The sequence below is a fragment of the Protopterus annectens genome, chromosome 1.part1, assembly GCF_019279795.1.
Source record: "Protopterus annectens isolate FY-2018-M chromosome 1.part1, PAN1.0, whole genome shotgun sequence".
Lineage (NCBI taxonomy): Eukaryota > Metazoa > Chordata > Ceratodontiformes > Protopteridae > Protopterus > Protopterus annectens.
In genome coordinates, this window is record NC_056726.1 from 120,553,246 (window position 1) to 120,571,126 (window position 17,881).

At 36.6% G+C, this 17,881-nt stretch overlaps 1 protein-coding gene across 1 annotated transcript in view; it reads left to right on the forward strand.

Moving 5' to 3' along the window:
* Positions 1-17,881, forward strand: part of LOC122814238 (dynein axonemal heavy chain 5-like) — a 3,525,594-nt gene that overhangs the window by 2,931,292 nt on the left and 576,421 nt on the right. The window contains exon 97 of the mRNA XM_044086840.1: positions 8,277-8,444. Coding sequence (XP_043942775.1) covers positions 8,277-8,444 — 168 coding nt within the window. The remainder of the gene's footprint in view (positions 1-8,276; positions 8,445-17,881) is intronic.

Consider the following 17,881-nt stretch of genomic DNA (forward strand, 5'->3'; position numbering starts at 1 on the left):
TAGGGATTAATGCCCAACTTAGTAAGTTTATCTATGATTCCAGAGTGGGGGATGGTGTCAAAGGCCTTGGCAAGGTCTAGATAGGCTGTGTGGACCAGCTTACCCTTGTCCATGGCTCTGGAGACTGATTCAAAGAAATCAATCAGGTTCAGGAGACAAGATCGGCCCTTCACAAACCCAAACTGGGTGGGGTCCTGTGTTTGAAGGTTGCCAATGTCTTTGTTTATAAGTTCCATGATAATACGCTCCATGGCCTTGCAGATAAGACTTGTCAGACTGATGGGACGGTAGTTTCCGGGATCCAAGGTGGATCCCCCTTGTGGATTGGGATAACTGTAGCTATGATTAAACATGACACTTAGGTGAGGTGCCAGTTCATATTGTAGTTCATGTAGTACACAGCCCGGGATGTCATCTGGTCCCATGGATGCTGTATTCTTGGCTTTAGAGAGTGCGTTTTGTACCTGTGTGGCTGTTATTACTGGAATTTGGCAATCTTCCAGTATTGAGATGGGCCATTTAGGGGGTGAGAGGGGGGTGAAGTTGGCACTGAATTGACACTTGGGTGAGGTGCCAGTTCATATTGTAGTTCATGTAGTACACAGCCTGGGATGTCATCTGGTCCCATGGATGCTGTATCCTTAGCTTTGGAGAGTGCGTTTCTAACCTGTGTGGCCATTATTACTGGAATTTGGCAATCTTCCAGTATTGAGATGGGCCATTTAGGGGGTGAGAGGGGGGTGAAGTTGGCACTGAATCGATCTGCCAGGATATTGGCAATATCCTTTGGATCAGTATATTTAATGCCATTCTGTTGTAGCTCAGAGCAGATCTGAGGATTGCCATTTAGATTCTTGACATAGTTATAGAATGCTTTGTGGTTGTCTTTGGAATCTTTGGCAATTTTATTTTCGTAACTAGCTTTGGAGGATTTTATGAGGCATCTCAGTTTCTTACTGAGGCTAGTTTTGCATCCTGGGATTTTCCTCTTTTCTGCAAAAGTTTCTTCCTTTTGTTGTAAAGTTTGTTTATGGCAGGGGACCACCAGATTGGCTTCCTTTTTTTGGATGAGAGCATTTTGGTTCTATTTGGGATGGCACGATTCATGCATGAGTGGATGTGCTCGTACAGTGCCTTAGTGTAGGCATGTACTCTACAAATTGTGTGAACTGCTAACTTCTGCCACATTATGATATTTTTGACTAGATCATTTAAAGATGTATGTTGTGTACAACAAGTAATTATTTTCTAATTTAAGTGCTACTGTGTTATGGCCACAGGGATTTTGTTGCAAATTGCAGTGAAGAGATGTGAAAAATGTTGCTTTCTTTTTACAGTCATTGCTTTTTGGCCTGTCTGCTTTCTTCTATGCTGAATTTTAATTTTATTTAGAATGGATTCTGATTGTTTTAATTATTTATAGCTTAACTCCATTAACAATTCACCAACAACACTGTATCATTTCTTAATTGATATTTTACACTTTGATGCAAGTGAATACTTGATTAATTAATGTACATGGCCTCCAATGTATGCAACTGATGGTATTTAACTCTCTTTCAATAAACTTTTCAGGAAAATCATTGGCTATTAATTTAGCAATACATTTATTATTTTTATTAAAATGGTGTAAAATGTTGTGTATTTTGTCATTTTATTTGATGTCTGATAGACCAAAACAGCACTGTTGATTGCTACAATATGTAGAATGGACAAATTATTGCATTGTTCAAACTAAAGCTAAGTTAAAAGAAAATTCTGAAAACAATATTTAATGTGAACTTTTAAGATTTTATCCTTTCTGTTAGACTGCTACACATTAAATTAAACTTTAAGATATGATTGGTCTTTTGCAGGCAGCTTAACGTCATTGTTTTATCTGCAATAATGTTCTTTGCTTTTGATAGATGCCTTGATGCAGGTGATCAAATCACTTACTGTGTGACTCTTTCGGCTTATCCCGGTTAGGGGTCACCACAGTGGAACTCCAGTCCGCTAATGTTTGGTAGTGGACTTTTACGTGCCGAGTAAAAACATCATGATATACTAAAAATGCATATTATGAGCATTTTTGAAACATTAACCTTTTGTATTTTATTTATAGACATACTATGCCTTGTGTTTCCTATAAAAATATACCTTTACTGTATTAGATCATGTAAGACAAGATGTAAGATGTGGTAACCATAAACATAAGGTAGAAAGAAAAGAGACTAGGTGGCAAATTAAGCTGGGAACAGATAGCCCCCCAGGCTTAAATGATATGGTGAACATAAAGTGCTTCTTGGCACACAGAAACTTGACTATTTAGGTAAAAATTTAAAGCTATATTTTAACATTTGCAAGTAGTTTCAGAAGTGCTTGTGTTTCTTTTATTACTCTTGTTCCTGTTATTTCACTCTTTGGTATTTTTTTCACATATTGTGGAGGGTCTAGGGAAAATCGCCCATGTTACAATGTCTCTTCCTATACTCTCATTGCTTTCTAACCTGTTACTTCCTATTTCATTATCCAGCATAATCCGTGTAGTACTTTTATATTCATGCTTTATCATATTAGTACAAGCAAGAGAAATGCTTCAGTTTGCTGAATTTTCAGTCTTAGAATTTGAATGGTATTTAAAATCACAATAACAGAATTTTTTTCATGGTTTCACTAATCTTTAAGGTTAATTTTACTCTAAATCTAGAGACTCACATGTCCCAAAAAGCACTTGAAAAATATAAGAAATAGAGTCTAATTATCCATACTTCATCAATAAAGTAGAGGTTGCAATGCTTCTAGAAGAGTTGCATAAATGTATTGATCCAATTCTCATGGTCAGTATTTTTATTTTATTTATATTTATTTTTGCTTTGTTGACTGAAATATCTGCCTGTATGGAAAATACTTTGTCAGAAGAGGCCAAGAGAGGAAAAGCTGCACATGTTGCAAAGGGAAAATAACATACATGCATCTTTACATACCTACATGCATCCATATGTGTGTACATGCATACATACATGGTGAGTTGCAGCAACAATGAATATTTGAGCATATGATAATGAGAAAACAAAAACAATTATTGTTGAAACACCTCACTACGTATGTATGCATGTATATTGACAAAATCCATATCAGCAGTCAGCATGAAACATAATTATGGTACAGGCAATACAATGACGTCAAAGGTAGATCAGAATAAGAGTTTAGACTAACAAAGTTTAAACCCATAGGACAACGGTGCAGTGAACTTTCTGTACAATGTAAAGTTGAGGAGAGTATGGTACTATGTATGTGGTCAAGCAGAAGTAACAGTAAAGGGTATGATAGAAGATTACTGGACATGGAGTCATGTTAGAGCAGGATGGGATAAAGTGGATAAGCACAGTTTAGGGAGATTTGTCAAGTGTTGCCTGAGTGAGAGGAGAATATGGAATTCCAAACTTTAGAGATGTGAGAAGAATGTGGTGAATCATCTTCAGTACTGTTTGACTTAATTGGGTACAGAAAGAATTTGTCAGTAGAGTGAAAAGTCTTAGATTGGAGTAAGGTTGGGTAATTTTTTTTTAGTGTTTCACATTTCAGGTTGAAATAAAGGACTGTGAACAGGTTTTAGTTGTGTGAATATTATAAAGTGTGGCAATTTAACCAGCTTATCTGTTTTAGAACTATGCAGTGTTGGGAGCTGTACAGCATATTAGCTGTGAATTTAGCTGTTTTGTTGTAGTATTTTTCTAGCATGGATACTTTGGTAGCTTGCAGGATGAGAAATATAGGAGAAGCATATATGAGGGTGGGTAGCAGTAGAGTAGTGGCAATGGTTTGCAAAGTCTGGTAAGTCAGATAAGGTTTAGCTTGATATAGGGTACTACATATTTTGTGTGCTTTGCTGGTAGCTTACTTTATGTGCTGGTCAAATTTCATGACATCGTCTATGATGACATTTACGAGCTTGGTATGAACTACAAGTTCAATTCTGGTTTGATCAGAAGAAGTAGTGTTTGTTATCAGAGTAGTGTTTAGGTGTGAACAGAATAAAGTTTGTCCTATTAGGGTGTAATAGTAATTAAGAGGTACACAGACATGTTTTCATGGAGTTGAATAATTTCTGTGTTTTCGTTTGAAGTTGTAAGTTTTTGACAGTGGAAATGAGTGTTGAATCACCAACATACTTAATAATGGTAGCATGTTCGCTTGTGGCATGTATGTCATTTATGAAAACACCTAATCAGAAGAGGCTAAAGTTAGATCCTTGAGAAGCCCCTCTGTGCACTGAATAAAATGGAGAGATGTAATTTTCCCATTTTCAACTTGAGGTTTACAGCTGAGGTAGCTGTTGAACCAGGTAAGAGATGAGTCTTGAAGTCCTATGGAGGAGAGTTTGTACAGTAGTTTAGAAGTAGTACAGAAACGCACTGTCAAACATTTTTAACAAATCAAGGAAAAGTGCTACTAATAAGTTCCCTGCATTCCTGATACTCTTGATGGTGGTAGCAAAGATAAGTAGCTATGTTTTAGTGATATGATATGGTCAGAAATCATGCTGTGTCTTTGTGGTAACTCATTTTTCTAAGACATTGGATGGGGGGACAGAATGGCTATGATCCTGTAATTGGAGATATCAGTAGAGGAGCCACATTTGTAGAGAGTGGGTATAAGATTTCTTTTTCCATATTTTAAGGGCATAGCTTTCTCTGATGGAGCGAATCATTAAAATTCAGATTGGGTAATCTAGGGTGTCTGCTGCAAGTTTAACATAGTCGGTTGGAAGATTGTCTGGAATAACTGTAGCTGGCATTACTTTTAGAAGGCATTTCCTGATGGTGGATGTGAGAATGTGCTCAAAATCAAATGTGATGGGATTTATTTATTGACTCTGGAGGACGTGGGGTGTTACAGATGGTAGAGCTGTTTAAGAAGGAAGTTACCATGTTAATAAAATGTGTATTGAAGCGGTCTGCAGTGCTGTCATTAATGTAGTTAAGTGAAGGGGTTGGCTGGGTAGTTTGACCAAGATGTACATGTTTGTTGATGAAGGACCAGAAAAGTATGAAGTTGTTTTGCTTAGTTTATTGGAAGCATATATATTTTTTTGGTCATGTGTTTTGTTATGTTTTAGTGTTGTTTATAGTTCTGGAGCCTAGAATGATTTTTAGTTTCCAAGTACTCCAAGCTCTAGCTCTTTCTTTTATTATCATTACCGCAGTGCAGGGTTTACTTTAACTCTTTTGTTTCTATCATCTTCACAGTCTAGAGACTTCTCAGAACTAAAGTAAACCATGGCTTGACCCTTCCTTTATATGTTCTCTTTAAATCACACATTAACAGTTATTTACCAAATGACTTTAATACACATTTTTTCCTCCATGAAATTAATTCATCCCAAATCATGTGTAAAACTAATATATTTACAGAAATATCAGACTTTAAAATATGAAAAAAATAAAACATACTATTATTAAACTGTTAACTGTAAATTATGATTCTTTTACAACTTGGCAGCTTTAATTTTCAGAATGCTATCATATGGCACATTGTCATTTATTCCTGGATGCATACAAGTATTCAAATTGAAGTGTCATATCAACTAATGATATTACTTTTTTTCTTTACTTAAAATCCATATAATTTAATCCATATGCAAAGAATATTTTGCCAGGGCATTCTTAATGCTACATCTTTTAATATCACGTATACGTTCATTCAGTTGTTCTCATAGTTATCTATCTGCCTTGACACTATAAAAAAATTACAGAACACAATAAAAATTAAGCTCTTAGTATTACAATTGTATTGTTCTTTTAACTCAGTTGTATGACCACTAATGTTTAATTCATCTCCTCCTCTGATATAACAACAGTAAGAACAGCTGCTACCTTTAAATATGCCACTTTTCATACGAATCTGTCATCTTGTAATATTATTACTAAAGTCAAATAACTTCTTCATATATATATTTATGCACATTAAACCATTTCAAAGGTTTGGTCTAATGAGCAGGTTGTATTTGCGGCGGTAGTTTGGCAAGTATTTTGTGAAGGCAATATTATTAGGATATACAAGCTTTTTTAAATCTCTGTATTTTCTTGTTGAGCCATTGACAGTGTGGGTAAACATACAAAAAAGAATGAATCTAAATCACCTATAAAGAAATATTAGAAAAAAGAGTGTTTAATTTGAAAAGGGGAATATAAAGAGCAAATCACAAAGAAAAAATAAATGCGGAAAAGGATAACTCGGAAAAAATAATAAACAACTTTAGACGTAGAAGAGACATAACATGGAAACAAGAACATACTTTCAGATATAAGAAAATGAGCATCTTGTGGACTATAAGATTATATTTGGCAATAAACATAACAATTAAATCAGCACTAGATGTATATTCCTCTTTCTGAATAATCTCAAGTAATATTTCCCCTCTATGAATAACGCTGCCTAATATATCCCCTTTATGGATAATTGTGCTTAGCACTTAGTATTTATCTGTTCTATTATTCACCCATCATACTTTCTAAATTACAGATTACATTTTCTTGACCTACTCTCTTAATCTCTGTATCCTACTAGGTACTTCCTTTGTTCTTACTGTTATGGCATCCTCTGTTATATATGTTTTACTTATCTGACAATGATTACTTTTGCTTTGGTGCTATCATGATAAGAAGAGATGCAAATAAAAAATATATATATACATGTATTACTTCTAAAAAAGGAAAAAAAGTATCAGCTGTAGGAATCTTAGGGATTTGATTTTATTGTTATGTTTATCCCCTCATCTATTCAAACAAACATACATTTAACAAAAGTTGTTTAAGATCACGTTTCTCATTTTATAGTCTGCTTTGTGTTACTGTCAACTTTATTTCCTATATATCCAAAATAATATGACTTTTCCAGTAACAGTATTATGACCACACTGAAGACTTTACTGGTCTTCTTAATACATTTATTATTTTTATACATTCTTCCTTGAGTCTTTCTATCAATAACTCTGCAAAGTTATTGAAATCAGATGTACTTTAAAGCATATCTACCCAGTATTGCAGCATTTTTACATTTTAAAAACTTATTTGTTACACATTCACAATCAATAGAACAGCAGAATGAAATATATTGCAAAGAAAGGCATAAATTCCATTTGCTGATTTCGAGTAAAGAAGGAAAACGGAATAGGAGGTAGAGAAAGGAAAAAAGAAGGGGGGGCAAATGAATAAATGAGCACAATCAATCAACCAGTGAATCCCTGAGTTCAGGCAGAGGACAAATGTGTGATGGAATACTAAAGGATAAAATAAATCCTAGCTTTGAAACCTTATGCATGTAAAATAGTGCAGGATCTTTGTCACATCAACAGTTCCTCTACTTGTTCAGCTCTTTGCATTCATCTTTAACATTGCCGCAGGCATTCTCGCCACATCCTTCTAAAATTAGCTTAACTGATTTCAAAGGGTTTTTTTGTTTTACTTCAGAATTTTAGTGAATGAGTACAGAAAATAAATGAATTAGAATTATGCATTTGAGGTGTTCCCTTGCCCTGACTTGTTATGTTAGCACTTGAGATAATCTGATCAGTATTGTTTCTGTCTTTAACTGGCCTCCTATCCACACACATATAGAATGGATTCTTGCCCTTGAAATGTTTTGTCAGTATCCTTCTTGCCTCTGGCTGATTTAATCTGTAGCCTAAATCTGGTACAAATAAATAATATAAGTATGTCCAAAGTGAAAAAAATGATAAAATGTAGTATATGAAATGCATTCATGCATTTTCATTACATTAAATATAACAGCAATACCTTTTAGCAAACATAAAATTCCAAATTGTGTTAGTGACGAAACAAGCATCATTATATTTGATCTTTGGAGTGTTTCATTTTGTTTTAAGTGAAGAACTGAAAATGTTCATATGATAAAAAAATGTATGGGTCCTATACTTTATATTTTGCTATGAATGCATTAGGGAATGGGGCTTATGAGCCATCCTAAACATGTCTTGGTAGCCTGTTGATATACATGTAATATAAATGTATAGAGTATTGTAAGAGTGTTTTTGCTAGTGAGATTTTTGAAAGTTTCAGTCTTGAAACCAATTTCTGCAGATTAACACCAATTACAAAAGCTGTTCTAAAATATGGCTTTGCACACACCTGATGTTTCTAATCAGAAAAGATTCCTGATAGAAAAGTAATACAGAATGCTTTATTACTTAATAACTACTGATTTAAAGTTCTTTAAAATGCAGTTCTTTGTGTATCCAGAAATTCTCACTAAAATTGTTCTGTTTTGGGCAGGTTGAATATTCTGTAGGCCACATCAGGCCAGGTGAAATAGAGTTTGTCATTTCGCCAGAATCTAGCATGGTAGCAATGCAAATGAGGGGCATTAAACCCTCCGAGAGTCGACAACAAGCAAAAAATCCTTTTGACTGGATGACTGAAAATCAATTTAAAAATTTGCAGGTAACTTTTTCTGCATTTATATCTTGCTGGTATAATTGGTTATAGGCATATCCTATACATATTCTCCCTGCTGTACATCAATTTTTAAAACTGTGTATAAGGCACTGCTTTTCTACATTCAGTTACAGCATTCTAATACTGAATTTTGAACACATGGTTTAATTTATGTTGATATAATTAGTGTTAAAAAAGCTAAACAATTAATGCTCATTATTTACAGTACAGTCACTAAAATAATGTTAAAAAGCATTCAATGTTTGAAAACAGTTGTAGATGTTACTATAGAGCTATGAATAACTATGCTTCTGTAGGCTTCTGTATTTAATTGGTCATCATGAGGTAAGTGGGTGACTGCAGACCAGGTACTGTAACATCTAGCAATGGGTTATTAAAGCAAGTGGATTGCAAGGCTATTGAAATAAGATGAATACAGAGCTGCATGAATGCAAGATGTCAGAGTCCTGAAAAGGTAATATTGTCAATAGCAGACTGTACAAAGGGCAGTCTCATATCAGTTACAGACTAGTCAGGAAGGGGTTACAAGGTACTACCCTTAATCATACAATCCTTCTTGTCTTCTTAGGTTACATTAGACAATAAGCAGAGAGTAAATATATATAATTGCATATGACTGACAAGCCTGCAACAGAGTCATCATCCAGAAAAATGGTTATAGAGAGCACACTCAGATCTATAGAGTATAAGGTATGGCCTGTTGTATGGCTGCTGTCATACATGGAAAATAAAGAAATGTACATATGTATGAAGAGCAAAAACTCTGTAAATATATGTATCAGAGCAGAGGATAACCTATTCCCTAAGCAAGGATATAGTCAATCCTGAAGAACTGTACAGCAATGCTATTATTATATAGTTGATCTATTTATTTCTAAACCAAGCAGCTGAATTGGTGTTTCACAGATCTGTCCCATCAATAACAAAGGTATATGGAATACATATGGGCTGTTTAGATCAGCCAATTAGCCAGCACATTTTGGGGTACTGAAGAAGCAAGAGTACCTGGAGAGAAATCTCTGCAGCCCTTGAAAGAACATGTAGACTACACACAGACACTGAAAAGAGGTCATGACCAAACCCTGTACCCAGAAGCTTTCAGGTAGACACCATAAGTAATAAACCACCCTGTTGTTGCACAAAAGGTAATATACAATGTAATGGAGTGCTACACTGCAACAGAGTTATCTTTCCCCTTTGAGTTATAGATTTCTGCTTGCATTCTGTATATAAAATTGTGTGGCTCTCACATATCCCTTGAAATAAGGTGCTTCTATTGGAAGGGTCAACCTATCCCACTTAACCCTTGCCCTCTTCCCCTCCCAGATAAATTCCTTTAACTCTTTACAAATTATCGCCCACAACTTCTCCTGTGGTTGATAAAATATACCTGACTTGTATATAAAAGTAAAGGGACTAAAAACATTTTCACTGTTTTATCTTACCATCCATATCCATAAACAAGAGCTTCTAGTTTCTCAATTTTTGTATTATTTTTTAGTCACTTTCCGCATATCCTTAGCTGCTATAACAGAAGACTTTTTAATCCATACTTCTAAATACTTCATTTTTATCATGCCCCCTTAAATATGGGTATTGCTGAACCAATTCATGTGTAGGTACATAATTTACATATCTTCATTAATTTTTTATCCAGAAAAGACATGAAACTGTCTCAAAATGTTCCACAACGCTGAGATATCTTTTTCTAGATTTATCAGGTACAAAATAATACTGTCTGCAAACAAAGCTAACTTTTCTTGATTACCATACCAATTGTATGCTTGCCAGTGGCTCTAAATATAATGCAAATAACAAAGGTAAAAGAAGACACACTGCCTGGTTCCTCTGTTCAAATACAGTTTATCAAAGAGGAACCTTCCCATTTCAATTCTTGCCATGACTCCCTCATTTATCCCCTTAATTAACCTTGTTATTGTACCAGGGAATGAAAATGCTTCCACTGCCCTACTGTCAAAATCCCAGTTTAATAATTTAATAAGTTAAATTATACATACTTCGTTCAGCTGTGTAGACTCTCCTGTAACTACGCAGAGAGAGGTCCCATTATCTCTGTACATCAAATCCCAAATGACATAAATCTTTACCCTCCTCTTAGGAAGGAGAAGATATTCACCGAGTTAATATTTGTTTTATTTACCTGTGTACTAGTCAGGTAAAGAATCATGTTTTAGTCATGACCTGGGCAAGAGACAGACACCATGCACAAAAATGTCTGTAAACTGCCCTTGCAAAGCACTGCATTCTTAAAGCTGTAATTCATTGGCACTTGACTTTGTGCTATGGAGGATCTCTAGAACAAGCTATTACTGTCTGAAGTACAGATCCCTGCTTATGCTTTTACGTAAAGGTTGCAATAAGCAATCCTCTCATATTGCTGCAGTGATAAATCAAAGGGGCTGTATTTTAGCCCATCACAATGACAGGTCCAGCAGATGTGTTTCTCTGATAGTGCAATATATTTCATATCATGCCTGCTTCTAGCAACACCTCTTAGCTGTTCACTTGGCTTGTGGCTACTGTTATCTGTCCACTTTTGGCCCTTACAGTCTTGAACTCTCATAGGGACTGACAACCACCCCCCTGCTGATTTACAATGATGGCTGAGTTAACTTTTTCACTTGTGCTCCTTTATCTAGTCCGATGTTCAGGTGAATATCTTTGAACTAGCACTGGTGACATGGTGACCTTATTGTAATCGGATACCAGATACACTGGCAGGCAGCTTGGTGTTTCAGCTATCAAAGAAATGATAATATGCAGCTATTTAGGACTGCTTTATATATATATATATATATATATATAATATATATATATATATATATATATATATATATATATATATATAGATATATATATATATATAATTATAGCCTGTGAAGTAAGGCTAAACCTCTTAAAAAGATTATGTCAGCTAAACCAAAGAGGATCTTCTGATTAAATGATTTAGTGATGCACTGAGCCTTGTATTGGCCGTAGTCCAAATAAATTCCTTGTTTGCTTCACCTGCACTGATAATGATGGCATTTGCATCATGTGCCATGCAGTGAGTTTCTAGTATTATCCCGTCTATCTTGCAAGTGAAAATCTTGCCAGTAAGACTAATACAATTATATAACAGAAGTAGCAGAAATATGCAATGATATTTGAAAGGCCTTTCAGCAGTGAACATATAGATTTTAATACTCAGAAATGTTTTTTTTTTTTTAATGAAGCATAGCTGAGTGACAACAGCAACACAACCCAGAGAGGAAGTCTTTAGTGTTAGAAATTCAAGCAGTGCAAGAGATGGAAATAGAAAATATCTAGTAGTTCCACTTGAAGTTCTAATCCCAGGCCCGTCACTTTTCCTTCTCATTAATACCTAGCTGCATGTATGAGTTTTAACATTAAGAGAAATGCATCACAAAAAATAGCTGTGTTTCCCCAGGCTATATGAGATAATAACACCACAGAACTTACAAAATTGCTTCTGCATGCCTATACAAGGGACAAACCCATTTATCAGCTTAGGTGGCCTCCAGTTCCATGACAAAACGTACATCCAAAGGGTACGGAACCTTAAGGATCAGCCAGAAGCTACAGCAATAATTGTTAGTTTAGTTTGGAAAACGAGCAATGCAAAGTGTGAACCCTGAATTGAGGTTTTCAAGATGTAGTCCAAGAATATTCATCAGAGTAAAGAAGTCTTGAAGGGATGGTAGTGACCTGAAGCAATCCACATGATACATAGCTGCAGTAGTGTTATCAAGTATGTTGTGAGGCAGAGTGTGTAATGAGGGAGCTGAGTACGGATGCCCTATGGGTGAGGGAAATGGCAGAAATGTTTGTGTATCTCAATGGGCTTGGAAAAGTGTCAGAAGAAGGCATGTTCAAGTACCAGGGGCCACAGTTATAAGGGCTCGGGGAGGGGCTCATGGATTCACAGACCATACTCTAAGGCATGTTTTCACAGAGGGACAGCACGTAGATTAGAGGATATGTACAAGTGCCTTCCCAGCAGCAAGATGGTACAGAGACATTAGTGCACGCCATCAATGCGTAGGACAGAAACAAAGCAGTTCTGGGTAAAGGAAGAACGAGGATGTAGTCCGTTGAGTTCATGACAGTGATGAGATGACCCATAGGCTGGTAAGACAACTGGGAGACTGTCTGAGCAATGTATTCCTAATGCATCATTATTATCTCAGCATGAGGAAGGGACCGGCTGGATTGCATTTGCTTTTGCTGACACACAGTGTGGTTTACAGCCTACTTGTTAACTACCTTTTCTTCACAGAGAAAAAAAATTGGTACATTTTTTCATATGAAGGTCAGTATACTAGCATGCCCCTGCTGCAGAGGTCTGCACACCCACATTCTCAGAACTTTATTCTTCTACGATAAGTAACCTTAGAAAAGACAGCCTGGAGGAGTAGGTTGCAGAAACAGATTGTACAACTGCATTATGCAAAAGCAGTAGCTAATACACATACACAAACACACGCAGGCGTGAGCATGTGCACATACACACTCAAGCACATGCTTGCGCGCACATTACATGCATGCTTGACGCAAGAAATTGTCATCAGCCTTAAACATTGACCCTTCCCCACCATTCCTGGAGTAGTCAGTTGGCAGTACTTTCCTCTACTCACTTTCACTATCAGATGGCAGATGAAGGCATGTTAGAAAGAATTTTTGATATTTTGTATATTCCAGAGTTTGCTGAAATTATCGTAGCAAAAATTAGACCATGAACATATCCAGAGGGCTGTACCTATTACTGACTATGTTCCAAACTCACCTACATTTACACACATAATCAAGTCCTGCTAACTGTAAAGAGCAAACTGCCATATCAGATACTGAGTAAATATTTTTCGCATTCAGTAGGTCTAAAAGTACTGTTACAAAGCCCTCTTACAAGCAGAATAGAGACTATATCTAGAGAAAGACTCAACTAAGGATGAGTGCCTCACAGAAAGGACATTATCATGTGTAAGAATATCCATGTAAGGTGTAGAAATAGTTTAGTAATTCACAAAAGCAAAATATATGATAGCAGATGATAACCTTGAAGAACTGGTGGATTCAGTGTTGACCTCAGAAGGGAAGATTCAGTCGAAAGTGACTGACGAGAATGTATACTACGATACTTCAATGAACTTTTTATTTTTATATTTGTCATATCTTTCTATGAGGTCGACAGTCTATATATATATAATTATAGCCTGTGAAGTAAGGCTAAACCTCTTAAAACGATTATGTCAGCTAAACCAAAGAGGATCTTCTGATTAAATGATTTAGTGATGCACTGAGCCTTGTATTGGCCGTAGTCCAAATAAATTCTTTGCTTGCTTCACCTGCACTGATAATGATGGCATTTGCATCATGTGCCATGCAGTGAGTTTCTAGTATTATCCCATCTATCTTGCGAGTGAAAATCTTGCCAGTAAGGAGACTAATACAATTATATAACAGAAGTAGCAGAAATATGCAATAATATTTGAAAGGCCTTTCAGCAGTGAACATATAGATTTTAATACTCAGAAATGTTTTTCTTTTTTAATGAAGCATAGCTGAGTGACAACAGCAACACAACCCAGAGAGGAAGTCTTTAGTGTTAGAAATTCAAGCAGTGCAAGAGATGGAAATAGAAAATATCTAGTAATTCCACTTGAAGTTCTAATCCCAGGCCCGTCACTTTTCCTTCTCATTAATACCTAGCTGCATGTATGAGTTTTAACATTAAGAGAAATGCATCACAAAAAATAGCTGTGTTTCCCCAGGCTATATGAGATAATAACACCACAGAACTTACAAAATTGCTTCTGCATGCCTATACAAGGGACAAACCCATTTATCAGCTTAGGTGGCCTCCAGTTCCATGACAAAACGTACATCCAAAGGGTACGGAACCTTAAGGATCAGCCAGAAGCTACAGCAATAATTGTTAGTTTAGTTTGGAAAACGAGCAATGCAAAGTGTGAACCCTGAATTGAGGTTTTCAAGATGTAGTCCAAGAATATTCATCAGAGTAAAGAAGTCTTGAAGGGATGGTAGTGACCTGAAGCAATCCACATGATACATAGCTGCAGTAGTGTTATCAAGTATGTTGTGAGGCAGAGTGTGTAATGAGGGAGCTGAGTACGGATGCCCTATGGGTGAGGGAAATGGCAGAAATGTTTGTGTATCTCAATGGGCTTGGAAAAGTGTCAGAAGAAGGCATGTTCAAGTACCAGGGGCCACAGTTATAAGGGCTCGGGGAGGGGCTCATGGATTCACAGACCATACTCTAAGGCATGTTTTCACAGAGGGACAGCACGTAGATTAGAGGATATGTAAAAGTGTCTTCCCAGCAGCAAGATGGTACAGAGAAATTAGTGCACGCCATCAATGCGTAGGACAGAAACAAAGCAGTTCTGGGTAAAGGAAGAATGAGGATGTAGTCTGTTGATTTCTTGACAGTGATGAGATGACCCATAGGTTGGTAAGACAACTGGGAGACTGTATGAGCAATGTATTCCTAATGCATCATTATTATCTCAGCATGAGGAAGGGACCTTAAGGCTGGATTGCATTTGCTTTTGCTGACATACAGTATGGTTTACAGCCTACTTGTTAACTACCTTTTCTTCACAGAGAAAAAAAATTGGTACATTTTTTCATATGAAGGTCAATATACTAGCATGCCCCTGCTGCAGAGGTCTGCACACCCACATTCTCAGAACTTTATTCTTCTACGATAAGTAACCTTAGAAAAGACAGCCTGGAGGAGTAGGTTGCAGAAACAGATTGTACAACTGCATTATGCAAAAGCAGTAGCTAATCCACATACGCAAACACACGCAGGCGTGAGCATGTGCACATACACACTCAAGCGCATGCCCGCGTGCACATTACATGCATGCTTGAGTCAAGAAATTGTCATCAGCCTTAAACATTGACCCTTCCCCACCATTCCTGGAGTAGTCAGTTGGTAGTGCTTTCCTATACTCACTTTCACTATCAGATGTCAGATGAAGGCATGTTAGAAAGAATTTCTGATATTTTGTATATTCCAGAGTTTGCTCAAATTATCTTAGCAAAAATTAGACCATGAACATATCCAGAGGGCTGTACCTGTTACTGACTATGTTCCAAACTCACCTACATTTACACACATGATCAAGTCCTGCTAACTGTAAAGAGCAAACTGCCATATCAGATACTGAGTAAATATTTTTCGCATTCAGTAGGTCTAAAGGTACTGTTACACAGCCCTCTTACAAGCAGAATAGAGACTATATCTAGAGAAAGACTCAACTAAAGATGTCTGCCTCACAGAAAGGACATTATCATGTGTAAGAATATCCATGTAAGGTGTAGAAATAGTTTAGTAATTCACAAAAGCAAAATATATGGCAGCAGATGATAACCTTAAAGAACTGGTGGATTCACTGTTGACCTCAGAAGGGAAGATTCAGTCAAAAGTGAGTGACGAGAATGTATACTACGATACTTCAATGAAGTCTTCATTTTTATATTTGTCATACCTTTCTATGAGGTCTACAGTCTTTGGGGTTAAATATAATTATGAAGATTGAAGTGGGAATTAATCCCCTCTGTAGAGGTTTGGGAATCTTTACCCTGACATAAAAAAGTAAGTTGTGAAGTGTCATAAAAACATAGCTCACTCAGTCATAAATGAATGGTCTTCAACTTTCACCTCATTGCTCACCAGTGAGACAGCTGATATCTGTGAACCGAATAGTTATAAATATATATCTATAGATATATATAAAATGTGTGTGTATGGTTGCAGGTAGTTATATGAAATGTTCTTAATTTCAAAGTTTTCTTCAGTTTTGCTGGTTTTGCTGGTGTTTGCCTGTGCAACATTGCTGTTCAGTGGGGAGTGACAATTTGTTGGAACTGGAATGTGTAATTTGCAGGGGGGTCGGGGTGTGTAAGAGTGCTTACCCCTGCATAATATGTATATATATATATATATATATATATATATATATATATATATATATATATATATATATATGTACATATATATACATACATACATATACACACACACACACACACACACACACACACACACACACACACACACACACACACACACATATATATGTATATATATGTGTGTGTGTGTGTGTGTGTGTGTGTATTTATTTATTTATTTATTATATATACACACAGACACACACACATATAAATATATACATCTACACACACACACACACACACACACACACGCATATATACTCAAAGATTCAGAGAAACTTTATTGTCAGTTAGAACCACAGAAGTGCAGCCTAAACAAAATTACAAATGTCAGCTCATGAGAGAAATACAGTGCAATTAACATAGATACAGTGGTATCAGAGAATAACATGAAAAAGAAAACAGCAACAGGCATGACATTCAATACCCATTATCCAATGATAAGGACTACCAGATTCAGGAACAGTTCTACTGATCGACTTCTTTGAGGCAGTCACCAAAGCCATAGATGAGGGTAAGGTGATTCACACAACCTATCTTGACCTCGCCAAGGCTTTCAACACCATCCCCCATTCTGGAATTATAGCTAAACTCACTAAACTAGGAATAAATCCCTACGTCACAAGATGGGTTGCCAACTGGCTCACTGACAGAACCCACACTGTAAAAGTTGCAGACTCCAAATCTGACCTCAAAGCAGTGACAAGTGGAGTACCACAGGGTTCAGTCCTGGGACCTCTCCTGTTTGGTATCTACTTCTCTGAAGTACAGGCTAACACAGAAGGCCTCTGGCTAATGAAGTTCGCAGATGACTGCAAACTAGGAGCCATAGTCAAGTCCCCAAATGATGTGGACAACCTACAGAAGGGCCTTGCTGAGACAGATGCCTGGTGTCAGAGCCATGGCCTCAAGCTCAATGGCAAAAAGTGCAGTGTCATCCCATTTGGTAAAAACTCTGTACCCATGAACTACCACATAGGTAGCAATCTACTTAACACTGAATGCGATATAAGAGACCTTGGGACTCAGGTGGACAGTAGTCTCTTCTTTGATAGTCACATCGTCAGGAAGTCCTTCTACATGGCACACATCATAAAAAGGTTCTCATCCAGGAAAAAATAAGTCATTGTTCCCCTCTACTCAACACTCATTAGACCCATTATAGAGTACAATGCCCCTTTTGGAATGTACCTTACAAGACATCTGCAGCAGCTGGAAAGGCCACAGAAGTTCCTCACAAAGATGATTACTGGCCTCAAACAAATGCCCTACACTGACCGTCTCAAAAAACTCCAGCTTTACTCCGTAGCATATTGCCTACTCCGAGGTGATCTCTGCCTAACATATAAAGCTATGTCAAACCCAGAGCTGTTGGACATGCTACACTTTAAGAAATCCCAATCCCTCTGTGCTACATG